General features: G+C 45.3%; 1 protein-coding gene across 11 annotated transcripts in view; it reads left to right on the top strand.

Moving 5' to 3' along the window:
- Nucleotides 1-19,696, top strand: part of LDB2 (LIM domain binding 2) — a 346,376-nt gene that overhangs the window by 115,447 nt on the left and 211,233 nt on the right. For all 11 annotated transcript variants that reach the window (XM_081303136.1, XM_081303135.1, XM_081303134.1 and 8 more), the window contains exon 2: nucleotides 15,791-15,893. In XM_081303136.1, the coding sequence (XP_081159262.1) occupies nucleotides 15,791-15,893 (103 nt within the window). The remainder of the gene's footprint in view (nucleotides 1-15,790; nucleotides 15,894-19,696) is intronic.

Genomic DNA, 19,696 nt, shown 5'->3' with positions numbered 1-19,696 from the left:
GAGAAAGAGAGCTCTGCTCACCACAGACAAAATACATACTGCAAAGGCAGGCCCACGGGGACCCACTCGGCCACCACACCCTACCCGCCTGCAGTTACACCTCAGTCAATCCCTAGCAGGGGGTTAATTCACTGGGGGGTTTAGGCTCTCATAATCCAATCATTTTACTTCTGAAAGTTCTTGCATTGTCTTACACATGAGCTTTTGGGGGACACCCACATCCAAACCCCAACATCTTCCTTTCAGTCCCTTAATGCACCCTGCTCTTTTCCTGACCTCCACCCATCAATCCCTCTATGCCTCAGTTCTCTACCTAAATGCCCCTTCATAGGCCCATGTGGGCCCGTGTCATCTTTCCCACCACAGTGTCCTTTTTCCTATGTCACTCATCCCAGCTAAAGGTCAATCATCATGAAGACTACTTGTTTGGTGTAAGCTTCTTGCAGGAGGAAGCTGGATCAGTTTATCCTTACCCTCCAGGGCCTTCACAGAACCTTCTAGATCTTTACACAGCTCCCCTTTACTCTAAAGGGGAGTGATGTTCAACCTGGAACAATTCTACACCCTTCAGAGGACATCTGGCAATGTCTGGAGACATCTTTGGTTGTCACAGGTGAGGGGAGTGCTACCTCCCACAATCCACAGGATGGCCTCCCACAAGACAGAGCTATTCAGCTCAAAATATGGAGAATCTGCGGTGGGGTGCGGGAGGCCCTGCTCTAAGGAGGCATCCAGTAATGCCTCCCAGAGCTGCACCCCAAACCCCACTCCCCTTCCCACCCAAGGTCTCACGCCCTGGTTCTTAGTTTACTGCTTCCCCTGTGCACGGATCTCTACCTGGTAAATGGCGAGTTTCACTCACTTGCTTAGTGTGTCACTGGTCACCACTGGTCACTCGCTCCATGGGGCGTGTAAGCTGGGTGAGGTCAGGGACTGGTGAGCCTCTCTTCTCTGCTTTCTCAGTGGTGCCTCAGCCCATGCGTGGCGCACTGCAGGTGCTCAGTACGCATTAGCTGCATGTGGGAATAAACTCAAGAGTCCTGGTGAAGGCCACCCATCCACCACTGGGGCTGAGATGTTGGCATCCCTGTCCCCTGTCGGGTTATCCCTGGACCTTGAAAGGTGATAAAATGAGAACGCTTTTCTTGTGCCGTTGGTGGTAATATTGTCTCCACTTTAGCTCTAAGGTCTTCCAGAAATGTTGTTATTGAAGACAAGGTTGGGGGGGGCAGGCTCTCTCAGTGAACAATGAACTCCTGCTGCAGTGCTCTGGCAAGATGCCTTTGTACAAAGGCTAGGAATGTCCCTTATTTTTGACAAAAGGGGAAACTGAGGCCCAAACATAGCCTCGAAGGACATTTTGAAGAACTGCAATTCTTTGTTTTGTATTTGTTTGGGGTGACACAGAGAAAAAATGCTAGGATCAGAATTCCAGCCCAGTTTGCTGAGTCCCATGGAAATGGAAGGGGAGTCAAGAATCCTGTGTATCTAAATGCGGAGGCTCTCCTAAGCTCTCTTCTGCCTTGCGAGTTGTGATGTCTGGCTGACAAGGAACAAATTAAACAGCTCAGCACAGAGATGTGTATCAGCCCGACCCATGCATAAGGGTCAGGGGACGTCCGGGCAAGAGAGTGCTTTGGCTCCGGGAGGGCTGCACTAGAGACTCCTTTGGTGGCCACTGCTTTCTCCCAGGTAAGCCCTGGGCAAGGCTTCAGGTATACAGTAAGCATCAAAGCACACTCCTCAAGCAGTCTGTATTCTCAGTCTAATGGGGGACATAGAGGATAGGGACTTATTTTTAATCCAATGGCGGGAGAGGGCTCTATCAATGTCAGTACTAGGTCAACAGCGTTAGGACTCTGCTCATCAGGCCACACATTTTCTGAGAATAGGATGCCCATCTTGGGCATCTTCTATGTCGTCTGACATTGGCACCCACAACCACTGTGGCCTTGGACTTTGTCTACCTCTTCCTAACAGTGCCCTTTATTGGCTATGTACTCTGACTCGGTCAGTGGCCACTATCAACTAGTTTGACAAACACAGTGAAGGGGGACACCCATTTTACAGATGATGAAGTAGAGGCACACAGAGTTGGTAATTTATATGAGATCATAAAGGAAGTATGTGGCAGACCATGCGTCTGGATGTTCCTCATAAATAGAACCGTACAATGTATGGTCTTTCTGTCTTGCTTCAGGTTCCCTACACACATAGCACTCATTGGAATCTCATGCCTTTCTCTTTTTTTTTTTTTTTTTTGGTGCTGGGGATTGAACTCAGGGCCTTGTGCATGCAAGGCAAGCACCCTACCATTGCTTATAGTATACCATTATATGGGTTTTAAAAATAAAGCTTCACTAGTTGATGGATATCTGGATTGTTCACATTTCTTGACTCTAAGGAATAATGAAGCTATGAACATTTAGGCACATGCATGTAGGACCTTTATTACTGGTGGGCATTTCCCCCATTCTCTTTTTCTTGTCTCTGCTCATTCTCTCTCTCTCTCTCTCTCTCACACACACACACACACACACACACACACATACACACATACACACAGGCACACACACACACACACACACACACACACACACACATACACACCAGTTAAAAGGACTGAGTTCTGGAACCAGATTACATTAGTTTGAACACTGACTCCAATACTGTACTAGCTAAACAACCCTGAGAAAATTTGGTGACCTTTCTGAGCTTTGAGTTTGTCACGTGTAAAATTAGGAAAGTAGTAATACCTCCCTGATATTGTTGTTCAGAAGCCTGAAATAGACGATGCGCAGTGTTCAGTTCATAATTAAACACACAATGGATCTGTGCCAGGTCAACAACAGAAATACAAAGAACCCAAGAGAGAGAAAGTCTCCACCCATGGAACTCAGACTCTAATTGCTAAGACATGAAAATGTAATCAATGGGCATAGTCTAAAATAAAATAAAAAAATGTGGTACTGTAAGAATAGTTACCATAAGGCTCATAATCCATTTTAAATGGATTTTAAAATCCATTTAAAATTTTTTTAACAAATCAAGTATCACAGTTCCGAACATGGAGACATCTCTGTAGCCTGGGAGGCCTGAGTGCTTTCAGGATGTGGGCAAGGCTGGGATGGAAGCCTTAAAGAATTGGCAGAGGGTGGCAGGAAGGAGTGGAAGGATGCAGGTGTCAGAAACAGTGCAACTCAAGGAATGGGGAGGACAGAGAGAAGCTAACAGGTTGCAAGGTGGACAGGAAAGAGCTGGGTGATGTGTGGGTTTGTGGGCTGGGGTTTGGCAGACTGTGCTCTGGTTCTTTAAGACACTGGCAAGAAGCAGCACTCATATGTGAGGATCCCTCCCTGTCTCCTCACATCTCCAACAACATGTGGTTTTATTCAATTAAAAAAAAAGACACTAAGAATGCAATGACTTAATTTCCCTTTTCTTAATTATGAATGAAACAGAGCTTCTTTTCATAGCTTTCTTTTTTTTTTTTTTTAATTTTTAGGAATGGGGATTGAACATAGGGACACTCAGTCACTGAGACACACCCCCAGCCCTATTTTGTATTTTATTTAGATACAGAGTCTCACTGAGTTGCTTAGTGCCTCGCAGTTGCTGAGGCTGGCTTTGAACTTGTGATCCTCCTGTCTCAGCCTCCCAAACTGCTGGAATTACAGGCAATGTTTTCATACCTTTATTGACCAATTGGTGATTTTCTGAGACTGTTACTGTTTCACATCTGTGGCTTTTTTATACTAGAGAGATATTGATTTATAGCAGCTTGTTATTTATGCTAGGTGCTAATCCTTTCCCAGGTTGTCCTCTGTACTACAACATTGTAAACAATGTTTTAAGTCTTCTGAAATGTTTGTATTTTGATGAGTTTACTTCTCATGTGATTCATCTTCTCAGCATGTTTGCAAACTTTCCCCACTGATCTGAGATCCTAAAGAAAGATATCCTCTCCTCTTTTCTTCTAGTAGTTTGAAAATCTTGGTTTTCTTTATTGATGTTTAATTTGTCCAGAACTTATGTTTGATTATGTGAGATATAATGTACCTATTTGTCTTTTCCACGTGAAAAGCCATTTGTCCCAACACTCCTTATCAAATAAGTCACCTCCGCAGTGCTCCATGGCATTCTCGTTTCCCAGGCCTGCCTCTGCCACCCGTCCCCTGTTCTGTCCTGCTTCTCTGCGTGTCCTGACCTTCTTCTTCATTTTACATTATAATGTAAAAGTGCTTTTGTGTTGTTATAGACCATGTGTAAACATGATTTTTTTAAAAATTCCCTTTTCTCTCTAGTGGACATACAGTGTCTTGAATCATTCCTCCGTCGTAGGATAAGCACATTGTTCCTAGCTTTTTTGTTTTTTGCCTATTGTGAACACGCCCGTGGTGAATAATTTTTTGCGTATAAAGCATTTACATATTTTTGGATTATGTCCTTTGGATGCATTCCCAGAAATAGAATTACTGAGTCAAAGGGCATGAATATTTTTAATGCTTTTAATTCATGGCATGTATTTATTTTAAAAAATTAAAGTGAATAAAGATTCTGGTAAGTTCCTGGTATCTATTATGTAGTTGCCGTCCTCCGGGCTGTGCCAAGTCTGGGTCTGGGAGAGAAAAGGCTGTATGCCCTGTGGAAGCCCAAGAGGGAGATTAATGTGGTCTCCTCGACAGATTTATCTTTTCTTATTTTTCATTTGTTTAATGCACTTTTTTGTATATTCATTTATTCAGGCAGTCATTTATAAAGCACCTATGTATGCTTCACAGTCAGGCAGGAAGTAGGTGCTTGTGCTGCCAGTGAATGCTGTTTCCTAGAGGAGGAGACAACCAGCGAACTAACAGGACCCAGGGAGTGGTCTGGGCTTCCCTGGGGGAAGACAGAGTCTGGTGTGATGGCTCCTGGGCTTCTGTAGATTGCATGGTCTGAGGTGACATGGAAGCTGAGACTTGAATGACAACAGGGAGAAAGCCATACCCGTAAAGGAAAGGCACCCCCCGCCCCCGTATGGGGACAACAGCTGGTCCAAACGCCCTGGTAGGGGACACTAGCTGGTGGCAGAGCAAAGGGTGGCCCTGGGACAGGAGGCAGGGCCCCTGGCAAGAGCCTAGATGTCTGAGCTGTGCTGGGAGTGAGCCCAACGTGGGGCCAAGTCCGGGGGCACAGGCAGTGGGCTCCCGGAGATAGCAGCCCTGAGCAGCCACAGCGGGTCCCTAGGAGGAGGATACAATCTAACTGCTGTGGCTAAAAGGCCAGCTTGAGTGTTCTGCAGGGCCCTAGGGTGCTGGCAGGGAGATGCATTAGGAAGTAACCACCTCTATCCAGGCTGTAGTCACTGGGGGAGGAGAGAGGGGGTGGTGGGGGAGGGAGAGAGGGGATGATGGGGGAGGAGAGAGGGGGTGGTGGGGGAGGGAGAGAAGCCTGGAAGGATTTCCACTGGAGGGCTGGAGGGATATTTGTGGGATTCGCTGCTGGGTTGGAGGTGTAGAGTTAGGGAAAAATAAGAATTAAGCATATGTCCAAAAATGTTGGCCTGAACAACTGGAAAACTACAATCACATTGTTGAGATGGAAAAGACTGGGGAGAAAAGGTAGGGTGGGTGGAGGTGGGGGAGGTGGAAGGACTGGTTCTGAGACCCCAGTTTGGTTAAGAAGTCGGGGTCAGTGAGGCAGCTGGACCACAGTTCTGGAGTTCTGGGGAAAATCTGGGCGCTCTGATAGACTTGGGTGTCGGCTGGCACATTACAGAAGACTTCAATCTCCTGGCAAACAGATGTGTAAACAGAAGACAATGGAAACAGTCAACCTTCAAGAGGATATATTGAGTTTCCTTTATTTATCTTTGTGAATCAGAATCTTTTTTTCGTTTTATCCAAGAAGAAAAGGGAAAAAAATACTTTCTTTTCCAGTGGCTTCCTAAGGCCTCTGTCCTGGTGAGATCTCCCACTTTTACTGATGAATTATTTCTGTCATTTGATCAACTATTCAGATGAAATCAGGTGGGCCAGAAAAGCAAGCTTTTGCATCTTGCAAGTTTTCCCAGAAATGTTCTGTTGTCTGCTGCTTTTATGTTGGAATGGAAAATTTGTGCCTGACTTCATGTTGAGTTTTTCTCGAGATATATGAGCTGCTACCTCATGGCAGGACCCAGCCTCCCAGGACCTCTCACGCCCTAGTGGTGTGATGTCATCTGAGGCACGCTGCTCCTTGCCACAGAACTGTCACCAAGGAGACCTGTGCACCTAGGGTTAATGCCTTGCTTCGTCATTGCCAAAGTGGCTTCGCATAAGGCCCCTTGTGGTGTTATATTTGATATGTTAGAGTCATGTTTTCATGTTTGAGTATAAGGTAGGAGATTTAATAATATGAAATAACATGAAAAAGACCACTTTTCTTTCACACCAGAATACTCCAAATTAGAACAGTGAGTGGAACTTTGTGGATAGAAACCAAAGTGCAGGAATGAGAGAGGATGTCAATGTCAATGTTGCCACTTACCTAGTCTGTGACCTTGGGCTCATTTCTTAATCTCCTTGGGCCTCAGTTTCCCTGTTTAAATCAGGATAATAGAAGTAGTGACCTGAGATGGATAATGTGAGGACTAATAACAATACAAACTAAATATATATAATGGAGTAATTATTTGTTGCTCACTTGCCAGGTATTAGGTATTATTTTAATTCATGGCATGTATTTATTTTAAAAAATTAAAGTGAATAAAGATTCTGGTAAGTTCCTGGTATCTATTATGTAGTTGCCGTCCTCCGGGCTGTGCCAAGTCTGGGTCTGGGAGAGAAAAGGCTGCATGCCCTGTGGAAGCTCAAGAGGGAGAATAATGTGGTCTCCTCGACAGATTTATCTTTTCTTTGTGAGCAAAATGTAAGTATAGATCTTATGAAGCTGATAGGAATCCGAACTCAGGAGGAAAAATTATTATTTCATTACAGCTATGGTAAGTCCAGTGGCAATATGCTCAATTTGGATGTGTGTGTGTGTCATTATTTTTAGATGATTCTAGTAGCCCTTCTCTTTGGAATGTTCACAATTAACTAATGACTTGGTGGGTCAGAGATGGAGATGAAAACACATGAATTTACCAGGTGTTGGGGGGCACTGGTGTGTCTTTTGCTGAAGAGCTCAGTCTGCAGATGCCAAGTCTTGTTTGTCTTTCTGCCATTTTAATATGCTCCTTCCCCAGGGCCAAATCCTCGTGTTCTAGGGAACAGGAGGCAGCAGTGTTGTCTAAGAGGGAAGCCTTGAATTGCTACTGAAGCCCTCAAAGGCTCTGCCAATGACACAATTTACTATGTTGGTTATAGGCCATTTTAGGTTTCTCTTTTAAGATGATAACTAATGTTTACTGTTAAATAAAATGTAATTTAGCTAAGAACAAACAAAATCAAAGTTAAGAATTAGAGAAGGAAAATTCAGCCTATGGGACATGAGACTTTTTAAAAATTCCCATAGAGATTAAAAAAAAAAAAAAAAAAAAGAGGGAATTTAAAATGCTGTCTGTGCCTGTTACATGCCTTTGCAGTTATGAGAGGGCAAGTGGTCCTACTCCGTTACTTCTAATTCTGTGTCTCCATCTGGAATTCCTCGGGGGTGGTGGGAAGCCTTGCTTTGTCTGTGTGTTCAGGAGGGGGAGCCCCAAACATTGAGCACACTTAGCATCAATTGAATGTTGGGACAGCTAAGATGTTTTGAAGGATATTGTTGTGGATAACGGAACATCATCGTGAGTGGTTATATAGAGTCCAAACTCAGGAACCAGCGTCCCTGCACTTGAATTCTTCCTCCACATCTGATGGCTCTGCAGCCTTATGCCGGTGTTGAACTTCCCAGTGCCTTCGTTTTCTCATCTGTAAGATGAGGTTGATAACAGAACTTCTCTTTTGGGGTCACTGTGGGGTTTAGGGAGTTACAGTCACAGGGTTGGGAACACTGGCCGGTCCACAGTAAGCACCATGTGACTGTTGACTGTTGGTGTTAATTGTGGCTGATTCAGAATAAACATGTTTAACATGCAGGCACCCAGGTTTGGAGAAAAGGGTGACTAGAGATTAAGGAAGAAAGAGGACTCATAAAACATGACAGGAAGTACAGCATAAAGACGACCTGCACTTCCTTCGTTGTGAGGGGGACTCCGTGAGAAGCAGAAGGCAAGGGATTTGGGATCTTTTTTGTGTCCTGCTTCCATCTGTGCATGTGGCAGACAAAGTGACGCAGGAAAGGCAGGTGGGGCTAAGGCTCTTCTCCTCTGTCACTTGAGGCACATTTCCTCTTTCTTCAGTGTCTTCTGAGAATTTAGCTGAGGTGTGCAAAGTGAGAGTGACCACACAGAAAGACACAACAAGTCAGTCGAGTCTTACCCGTGCGTGTGTGTACAAGGGGGTGGTCTAGTAAGATGAGATGTTCGCATTTTCTAGAACCACAGGACACTGAAGCACATCAAGGCCCTGCCCATTTTGGACCTTTTCGTAATACCCTCAACTTTGACCTATTTAAGTTTATTTTAATTAAACACACACACACACATTTTGAAGGAATAGATGCTGTAAGATGGTTCATTCTTTGGAGGGGGTGTATGTGTATCATGTGACAAATGGTTGCCATGGTAATTTCTCATTATTGTTGAATTGAAAAAATAATTACTCTGGCAAAAATCCCACGTAACCTGTCACTGCTTAAGTTAAAGATGCCGGGGGGCAGCCCCTGCGCCAGAATCCTGTTTTTGGTGGAGAAGGACAGGGCTGAGACAGGGTAGAATCTGGGACAGAAGCAAAGTGCTTTTGTGGATTTTTAAATATAATTAAGACTCTTCTGCCGTTTGACATGAGTGTATCCCTCATCCTGATGTATGATTTGGTGCAACTCAGGTTCACCTGAGATGAGTACAAAAGGACCAAGGGTTTTAGTCACAGAAATGCATATAGGGAACGATTGAGAATGGAGAAGGTTCAAAAGTCTTTCTACCTAATTAAAATATACAAGAATGGTAGGCAACACTGCCAGTGTTCAGGCTGAGTTAATTTCATGATATTTACCTGAAAGTCACTGCATGCTATTGTTACCTTCCAGCTTTGGGGAAAGAACTCACTTTTCACTTATTAATATTCGATAAGCACTAACCATTTGTGGTTCAGACAAGAAACACGCAGCAAGGACTGGAAGTGCCCGTCCTTTGGGAAAAGCAAGTCCTGGATCCAAAGCTGTCTGGCAGGTGTGCAGTGCTGGAATGCACAAGAATTGGGCACGGGGTCTGGAGCCTGCTCTCCCATGGGTCACTGGAGGCCCATAGAGAACCTGTGCGTCCTTTCTCTATCAGCGTCAGGAAGTGATCCTCGTTTCTGTTAATGCCGGCCCAATGTACACTTCTCCTTTAAGAGAATGATAGGCCAACTGTATCCCCCTCCTCATTATTATTGCATTGCTGTCTTCTTTGGACTTGGAGAGGCTCACTCTCCCGGCAGAGCTGGTCTCTGTTTTGTTATCATGCTTCTCCTACCACCAGATCCCACTGGGAAAACCAAGCTTGGATGGAGGGACCTATGCGTGAGTCAGATCAGAAGTCCAGGATCCTCTAGTGAAGCAACCCAACCAGACGGGTGTGTGTGCCCCACGCCTATGGCCACTTAAGTGCACGCCTGGAACTCTTGCACAGATACACAAAGAGATGCTGCCCGGGTTCTTAGGGCAGCATTGCCGTCGTGGCAAAAATTAGAAACTAGACACCATTAGTAGCATGATGTTACATAAAACATATTTCCTTCATTCCGTGCATTACTACGCAGCTTACACAGGAGAGGAGAGGCTTGCAAATGTAAAATGGACAGGGCTCTAAATACAATGCTGGAGCTGCTGTGCTGGCCTGGGTTGGCTCCCTAGCTCCACACAAATGAATAAGTAAATAAATAAAGTACAAATAAAAACAATGTTGAATTAAACAATCATGTTCAAGGAAGGAAACATTATATATTATATCATTTGAATAAATTATTAAAAACAAAGTAGAATTATATATAATGGAATCAGATACATATATAATTTACATATTATATATACATTAAAAAATATATAGAAATGTAAATTAAAAGATGGGCTAGGAAGATCCATGGGGTCTGAGGAAGACAGAGAAAAATATACTGTAGGGTATTGGTATCCAGGCGTTAGTTTTATTTATGACTTTTAATTCCTTTTTAAAAAGGAAATTAAGATGCCATTTCAATAACGGTTAATTCTGGGTAATGGGCCATGGGTCTTTCCCTACTATCCTCAGCTCTCTATTTTTTTAAAGCAAATAAAGTAAAGCCTGGCTTAGTTAAGGGACAGCGGAGCGTGTTTGTGTGCTAGAAAGATCCCCACCCAAAAGCTGGCTCTGTGAATGGCAGAGACTTTAAAATTTTTGTCTCAACATGAATTTCTGAGCATCACAGATGGAGAGAGACAGCCACAGCTTGACCTAGAGGCTTCGCTTGAACGTTGTCCTGGTCCCCTGCCACTGAGCTTCCACTTCTCAGGTTCCTACAGCATGAGGGGTGTTCATTAGTTTGTCCTGCTCCTCTCTTGGATACTAGTTTATAGGTGGAAATTCTGGTGAGGACAGAGAGACTCTTAATACCCTGTCCCTGTCCATAAGGCATCTGGTCGGCCACGGCATTCGGAACTGTGGATAAGTGGATATCACAAGTGCTGATTTGGTTATAATTAAATAAGAACTCCACTTGGGAATAGCGGGCACGCTTCCCCAGCGCAGGAGACGGCAGAAGAGGGCCCTTGAAGTGGTTTCAGCATTTGCTGGACTTTCCAGGCCCCAAGAATGATGTACAAAGGGCAGGAAGGCAGGAAGCAGTTCCCCAGGAGCGCTTGGCTGGGAAAGGTGAGCAGAGGAGGCTCCTTGGCCACACAGGGGCCCAGCTGGGAGGCGACTTGGGATCCTGACTGTGCTGGTTCCTTTCTAGTGTGGGAAGAATGATCTTTCCCTGGACTAAATCTTTCTTAGGATGTATACAGCAAGTGTTTATTTCCCGTCTGCCAGCAGCAGGTGTATGTGCCCACCCCACACCTGGATCAGGGCCCCAGGCTCCCGGCTGGGTTTTAAGGGATGTGCCACAGCCTTTACTGAAAATCCCCAAAGTTGATCTCCACTGACCAGTCAGTCTTCATACATCTCCTGTGAATTTCCAAGTTCGCTGATTTCAGGTCATTAGTTGCCTGTGTGCAGTGAGTGGACAGCCACACCTGCTCTCCCTCCAGATCTGGGAGGGGAACCCAGGTGTAGTGAGTTCTTGTCAGAGAACAGCTGGGATAACTTTACTTATGCAGCTTCCTGAATTTGGCCACACTCCTGATCTAACAGAACTGTGGACTCACTCCTTGGGTCTGCCATTTTCCAATGATGTTGGGCCAAAGTTTACAATCAAGAGGTGGAACTACTAGCCTGGACACAGAACTGCTGGATTTTAACCAGCACCCTTCCTTTCACACTTGCGTTGCCCTCTTCCTTCCTCACTTGGAGATGAGAAGAGTCCTCCAGCCCCTGTCTTGCATGCTGCATGGCCAAGAACTCAGTTCCACCTGTCTGGGTTGCTAGATCCCCTATAGGGATTCTGATCTGATTCAGCCAGGTCCTGGTGGCTGCATTTCAGTCACTTCTTAAAGCCCTGTCCTCTTTATTATGCAAATTTATTCTACAAAGTTGTGTTAACTGATCCCAGCTGCTGTGTCCCAGGCAGCAAAATGGAAGGGAAAGGTGTTCAGACAGGAGGCTTATTATTAGGAAAGCCATGTGACCACAACAAAAGGCTGAGACCCAGGAAAGGCTGGAGGAGAAAATTACCTAAAGAGGATGCTCCTTGGACCAGTGCTGGCTGACTGCTTCCTCCAGCTCTAGGGTACCACTCTGCTGTTCAACCTAAGGTACAGAATCACTTTTTAGGCAGAATTATTTGGAAAAGAAAGCATCCATTGGAGTCAAGCTAGAATGTAAACTTTATCACCATTTGCTTGCTGCCTGGTCTTGTTGGAGTAGCTTAACTTTTTGGACTAAATTCAGACTACAAATAACTTAAGGGTTAAATGAGATAATAATGAACACTAATAGATGGCATTTATTGGTCAGCTACTGTGTGCTGGACTTTCTTAATCCACACAGTCCACAGACATTATTATTACACTTACCAAATATGCAAACAGATGCAAAGCAGTTAGGGGAATTGAATCAGGTCGTCCAGCTAGTAAGACGCAGAATTCATATATTCATGTCAATGTACCTCAGAGGTTAGGAACTGGGATTCTCACTAAGGCTGATGACTCTGCCCCCTGATAGTAATTAGGGCAGTTGTGAATCTAAGATGGTCCAATAGAGGCAAAGCACTTGGAAGTGCTGGTTATGGGTACTATCATTAACCTTGGGGCCCTCAAATGTAGGCTGTGTCCACAATCAGCTTCCATTATATGCAGTCTGCCAGGACTGGCCTGGACTCAACATTTAGTCATTTTATCTTCAAGCTGTACCCCTTTGTTCCTCTCACATTTGTCCTCTCATAGCTCAGGACTCACTCAAAAGCTTCGTATCGGGTGGGGGGCCATAAGGGAGGTTGACAATTATAACTTGAACACATTGTGAAGAACTGTTATGCCAGTTCAAAGTCACCAGCCAAGAGACGCCGTGGAGTCAGCAGTTAAGATCCCTGGACAACTTTGTACAGTGAGCTTCCCGTGCTAGGTTTGTGATGGGACCATAAGGAATTCCATTCATTGCTTCAAGCAGAAAACATCATTTTGCCTACCTGTTCTGTGCCTCACATTAAAAATTAAAAATGACATTTTTATTTGGGGGATATTCTTCTATTTTTTGATCAAAGTCAGTTATTTTCGTGTGTGTATCCTCCCTAACAACCTTTCCTGAGATGCCCACTCCCTCCATGTCCTGTTACCGTCAACTAAATCCAATGACATCTCTTCTGGGATCATGACGCCTGGTGCCACTTGTGCTGAGCTCACTTACCTCCGCCCTGTGCAACCTCATGGCTGCTCACAGACAGTTCTTGTGCCTCGTTTTAGCCAGAGTCGTCTTTTCTCCCAGCAGCCCTCTGGTCAGCCGGGGTTCCCGTAGGTTTTGCCTTTCGTGGGCTCATTTTCCAGGGGAAATGCCAGAGACCAAGAGTCGACTATAGGAGATGGAGGTGGAGCCCTGATCTGGTGGCTGCCGGTGGCTGCCGCTCTCTGATGCCAGGCAGAGGGGAGTTTACTCAGGCTGTCCCCAGCACGGTAGAGAGATGCTGTTGCTAGGTAAGCGGGTTGCCAACAGTCACAAGGACAGGAAAAGCACTTCATTTACAGATTGTTTTGTAAAGTTTATTTTTGATGCAGTTCTTTAGAATATGGGGTGTCTCTTGCCCTCGAAATGACGTTAGAGATGGCAGGGAAAGGAAGTCTTGCCGATCTTCACGATGCTCTATGGAGTCTCATGGGACGTTAGTACCCGCCGAATCCTCTTGCCCACTTGCCAGATGGTTATTATTACTATTGTCATCAACTTCCAATAAGAAAATGTGCTCAGGAATTAAAATAAGTCTCTCAAGTTCAAGTGGCTGGGAAGAGGCAGCACTGGTGGGTGTGGAGAGGTGACTCCCGTCAGGGATATAGTAGCACCAGACTCTCTTTCCTGCAGGGGCTCTGGTGACACATCTGCGCAAGAAACAAGGAATTCGGGGAAAACACCAACCTGAGATAAAAATATTCCCTCTGGCTCTTGGTTCCTTCTCTTTGAAACCTAACTGCCACCTCCCAACGACTGTCGGGGAAATGTGGCAGAGCCAGGCAGGGGCTGCTCTGGGATGTTCTGTGTCTGAGTTTAAATTCCATCTCTGCCGTCCCTTAGCTGAGTGGGCTTGAGTAAAGTACGTTCACCACCTAAGTTCTAGTTTCTGCAGTTGCAAAGTAGGAATGATCCTGTGAGCAGCTCCGTTCGTTCACTGAAGTACTTTATTGAGTATCCCGTGGGCTAGACACCATGCTGGGGGCTGGTACAGGGAGCAGGGAACAAAGCCAAGGCCCTGCTCACAAGAAGCTTATGTTTGTGTTGGAGGGAAAATAAAATTGGAAACAGGGTAGCAGTGTGGATTAAGTAGGAAAATATACAGAATACAGAATAGTGTGTGGTAGGTGGCGACTCCTTTTCCATATGGGAAGCAACTCGAAGTCAAATAAACCAAAGCACCCAGCCCCCCAGACAGGATCGCTTTGCGTAACTTATTCCTCTGCTTCCAAGCTCACTGACTTTTCTAACAGCTCCCACAGTTGACACAGCATTGAGCTCGTGGGCTGTGACCTCACACATGTAGCGGGGCTGCCTGCCTGTTGCTCATTTGACTGTCTTCTGCTAGTGGATTTTTAGCTCTTTAGGAAAGGGACCGATCCCTCTTGCAGCTGTGTATTCTAAGTCCCTGAATATAGTAAGTGCTCAATAAAAACTTTGTTTTTTTTGAAAGGAGAAAAGGGGGTGGTTTGTAGGTGGATCCATGCACTGTTCTCGGGTGGTTTTATATTTACAGAAGCCAGAGAGAGACACACAAACGTTCATTTGTCCGAGCTTCTCCCTTTCTGGAGGAGAGGGCAGCATCCATCTTCCATGGTTCCTTAATTCTCCTTGCTGGGACAGAAGGCTCATTCCTGTGGCCTGCCAGGGACAACAACCTCATGTTGTCATAAGCAGCACAACTTCATGGGCAGCAGGGAGGCCTGCTGTGTCTTGGCCAGGGCCCCAGTGGAGGCGACAAATGAGTGGGGAGTGGCCATCCCCTGTCTGTCCCCCCTCCCAGCTGACAGGCAGCAGGGAAGCACGTTGTCCTCAGTTCTGGCACCCACCAGCAACTCCCTGAAGAAGGACTGTGCCTAAGAATCTGGGGGCAGATGGAGCCCTAGACACAGGGTGGGGTTGGGGTGCAAGTTCTCCTCTCCCCGGCTGCAGGAGGCCCCCTTTTCCCCGTGGATACCAGCAGTGGTTCTCAATGCCTTAAGGTGGACCAAAGTGTTTTCTGGATGAGCCAGAGAATCACTCAACCCAAACCAAACTCAGCCCAGGCGGACAGCCTGCCTGCTGCCCGACTTCTCAATTTTTAATAATTGTTGTAATACGATGTCTTGTTGCTATTTTATCGTAAAAATGGTGGTTGCCTGTTATCTTCAGCATTCTTCAAGCTCAGTCCACATGCATGTGCCCGTTGCTTGTGCGCAAACTCGTCTGTCCGTCTCTCTGTCCACCCATCTGTGTGGCGATACCTTTATCTTTTATAGAAATAGCTGCATAGAGTAGAGCATCCCTTTTTGGTTAAATTACTTTTAAAAATTATCCCTGTTAGTTGGGTTGAAATGTTGTGTTTTCTTTTTGTAGAAATGGGCTCTTCAGAGAGCAGAGAGGGAGAGGGAAAAAAAGAAAAAACCCTCATATATTTTACATTAAATGCAAGCTAGTTTGTTAAAAAACATCACATTGTGTTCCTTAGGATATTTATTAAATCTCCCCAAATATATCCTCAAGAATTAATTTTCATTGCGTTGGTTTTAGCTGGCTTATTGAATTGGGATTCGGTCCCATTTGAGGCAATTAATTTGAAGAGTGACCACGCAGCCGCCACACTCGCCTGCACACCCACGCACATATGCCAAGCCCCAAGCCTGCAGCCACTGGGCTTTTCTTTCTCTTCCTCTTTCTTGTCCTCTTTGAGCTATTTTACGCTCTCGCCTGTTAAATAAATGATCTGTCTCTTTGCAGGATAGTGACAACCTCTGGTGGGACGCGTTTGCCACTGAATTTTTTGAAGATGACGCCACATTAACCCTTTCATTTTGTTTGGAAGATGGACCAAAGCGATACAGTAAGAAAGAAGTTTATTTTTCTAATATTCTTTTTGCACCTGTAAGGAAACCACAGGGGTCTTCGGAGAGTAGCGCCGCGCTGACAGGCTGACAGCAACACCCTGGTCCTGACAGGGCTCTCGCTTCCCGTCAAGACACTGTCACCGGGTGGCAGTGCGTCTGTGCTCAGAGATGTCCTTCGAGGCTTAGACTGTTTGGGCACTTGCCTGTTTAGAGAGTGGAGCCCATATGAACCGAGCCACCCAGTAATAAGTGGGAGTGCAGGGACGGAAACTTTTCATGCGTCTCTTCTCTGCGACCCTCTTTTATCCTTGATGGCTCTCACTTGATACCCCATGTTCTGCTTGTGAAGGTTTCTTTAAAAAAAAAAAGGCCTCACCAACACTGTATCAGCCACATCCTTCTAATTCCATTTTATCAATTATCTCAGGTATTTATTTGGTATTTATGTGACCAGGGCTATCTTTTCTTGGAGAAGGGGGGAGGCCACAGCTGCTTTAGGACCTACAGTTTGGGATTGGTGTTGACAGAATTATAGTTCCTTGTCTTTCCTGCAAGTGATAACTCTGTAAAGATCCTCAAATCACAGCCTGTGGCACCTTGGGTAGCAGCTGATCTGTCCTGATTAGGTTCAGCCAGCTTGTCAGAAATCAGATTTGCTAGTTGTGCTATCAGACCAAGAGGCATAGACACATCAACACAAAAGCAATTAATGTCCGGTTAGATCAGAGAGAGATGTGTTTTCAGAAATCAGTGTTGCACATATATGAAAGGCTCTGACAGAGGGGAAAACATTCCCACTGTCACAAACACTGAGATGACAGACCTGCCTCTGGCGTGAGCCAGTCAATCCAGAGTGTCTGGCACTTGATAGGTAATAGGGCTCTTGATAAACATGATTAAAAATTCCAAGAGTTGCTAAGTCTATTTCAAAGTCACTAGGTATATATATATATATATATATTTAATTTACAGATACCTTAAATATATATATATATATATATATATATATATATATGTATTTAATTAAATGTATATATTTAATTTGAGGGATTCTTAGACAGCTTAGTACTACTGGATCTTTTCATGCTTACCTGATTACTTATGCTAATATATGCAGGTAGTGATTTTACAACAGTGACCAAGGAGGTAGAGCAGGCCACCAGGGACTTGCCACTCAATCAAAACTTGTCGCTGGAAGCATCTCTTTAGATTTGGATACTGTGGGTTTACAAGGGCATGGAGCCGCACTCTAAATATTTTGGCTGAGGGGGCAGATGGTAGGTCAGACAATGGGCTGTTAGAATGTGTTTATGTTCAACAAAGTGACTCCTGCTGCAGCCCTGCTAAGCCACTTCCTGGGGTCCTTTCCTTCCCAAGTGAGTGTTCCCCAAGCCTCCTTGGGCCCCAGAGTGTGTTTCAGAAGTCCCCAGGAGATTAAGGACCCCAGCAGTCCTGCAGTTGCTCCCTTTCCAAAGGCTGCCTGATCCGTGGTGGTGAATCATTTCTAACGGAGCAGTCATCCACCCTGGGAGCTGCCTTATTTATTTATTTGTTTGCTTATTTATTTATCTTTCGAGGCATGGATCAGATAACTTCAAGTTATCATTGTTTTATAGTCCTGTTTTTTGCTCGTTCGGGAATTCATCAAGGTTTACTCAGGAAACTAGAATGAGGATTTTAAAGTTTGTACTAATAAAACAGTCTTGCTGCTCCTCTGTCCACCCTAGCCCCATGGGGGAGGAGGCATGATCAGTGTCCCTGTAAGATCTTATATTCTCGTGCAGGAGTAAATGCCTGACTCTGAGCCACGATCGCCCAAGTGTCTTTGTTTCTCCCAGCCAAAATATTTCTTGAGCGGAGAAGAGAAACAAAGATGATTGACAGCCTTGAGCCGAGTCTCATCAGCTGCCTCGCTGACAGCCTGGTGATGTGTACCCGCTGCTGATGTGCAGACGAGTGACAGTTGACTGACAGCCTGGGACTGGGAGACAGGAAAGATGAAGCTTGCTTAGAACGCCTGACGCGCACTGTTTGTGCAGTGCTGTGAGCGCAGGCACTGTCACCTTAACCCATTCACAGTCCAGGAACATTGTGCCAGGCTAGGAAGACCCCTGGGGGTCCCAGGGCTGGAAGCTGAGGCTCTTCCTTGATGTGTCCCAGTGAGCTAAAGTCTTTGTATTCCTGAGAAGGAAAACTAGACTTGCCTAATGGAATTTGTTTTTGTATAAAGATTTCCCAAATTACTCATGCTAAGTAATAAACAGTATTACTAGATGAGTTTTTTTTTTCAGCCTTCCTAGAAAAACCCTTTCTCTCCTGTCTCCATCCACGTCTTCAGAAGGTCTTTTCAGTGCTAAGATACCTGAGCTACCATCAAATCCAACATATGTTTATCTATTATTTGTTGCCTTTCTCCTTTCTAGAATGTTACTTCTATGTGAAAGGGGGCTTTGTTAATTGCTGAATTTTCAAATACAAGAACTCACTTGTAATAGGTGCTCAATAACTATTTGTTGAATGAATGAATGGGGGAACAGATATTTCAGGAAATCTTATGTAAGTCTAATGTTGGCAAAACAATTTTTTTTTTTCACTGAGATCTCTGGACTTTTTATTACTAGAAGAATTTGATCCACAGTCCCTGCTCTACTGGCATTTTCAAATAAACTCTAGGATATGATTCTGATCTACTCAAGTGGAAAAAAAAAAGTCTCAGCGGTACAATAAGTTAGGAAATAATTCTGCTTTGGGTGATTCATTGCTCCTTCCTTTCAGAAAGCTCCTCAGTATTGATCCTGTTGTTCTAAGCACTCCACCTGCACCCACGTCCTTCACGCTCCTGATGGGGTGGGACCCTCCGTAGGGTCAGACTGGACACTGTTGGTTCAGATGGAGACCATTGTTGTTATTCAGGTGATGGCTGCTGTGGGGAGGAGCTGAAGGGGTGCTTTGTGTGACTCACGTGCCTGGCCCTGCCTGGCCCTGCCTGGAGTAGCATCGGGAAGCAGTCCTTTGGCTGGAGAAGCTGGCAGCTCCAGGAAGGAGGCTGTCTCCTTGCATCAGGTGGGGTATGGGTAGGGTAGAGGATGATGGTTGGGCGATTCCCTCTTTGTCAGCAAGCCAGAGAATAAAGAACATTAGAGCACAAAAGGGTCATTTTTGAAACTGGACACGTGATCCAGGGAAGTCAGGCAGATACCCGGCTGGAACTCGCTGGGCTTCATGTCTGTGTGGCCTGTTGCCATTTCTTCCCTGGTCTGGTACAGAAGGGTTAGGTGATGGTGCCCAGCTCACGTCAAGCAGAGTATTGATTTTCCTTTATTCTCTTTAGGCATGAAGCACCCCCCCCCCCACACACACACACACATACTGTTCTCTCTTCTCATGACAGTCATGGTCACCACGTGGGGGACCTGCGGCTGGCAGCTCCTTCAACAGGTCTAGCCTGCATCCAGCCCTTCATTGGTCCCATTCTTAGAAAACATGAGGTTGTCAGTTCATTCTGAAAACATCTTCTTGTTGGAAGAGAAACATAGAGAAAGATCCTCTGAGGCTGATACCAGGCTGGCACTGCCTAAGTGGTGGAGAAGAAAGGGCATGAAGGCTTGAACCCATGCTTTGCAGGATACACAGGGCCTTCTTTCCCAGATGTGCAAAGTGGGTATAGCACCACCATCACTGGCTCCTGGTAAAAATTAAATGATGTAATGATGATGTAACCAAAGGGCCTGGGGCCATTTGAAGCACCAAGTCATCGGTGTCATGATCAATGACAGCAGTGCATGCTCTTGGCCTTGCG

Source organism: Spermophilus citellus (genome assembly GCF_964194105.1).
Source record: "Spermophilus citellus genome assembly, chromosome: 8".
In the NCBI taxonomy this organism is placed as follows: Eukaryota; Metazoa; Chordata; class Mammalia; order Rodentia; family Sciuridae; genus Spermophilus; species Spermophilus citellus.
This window is presented reverse-complemented; position numbering and strand designations above follow the sequence as displayed.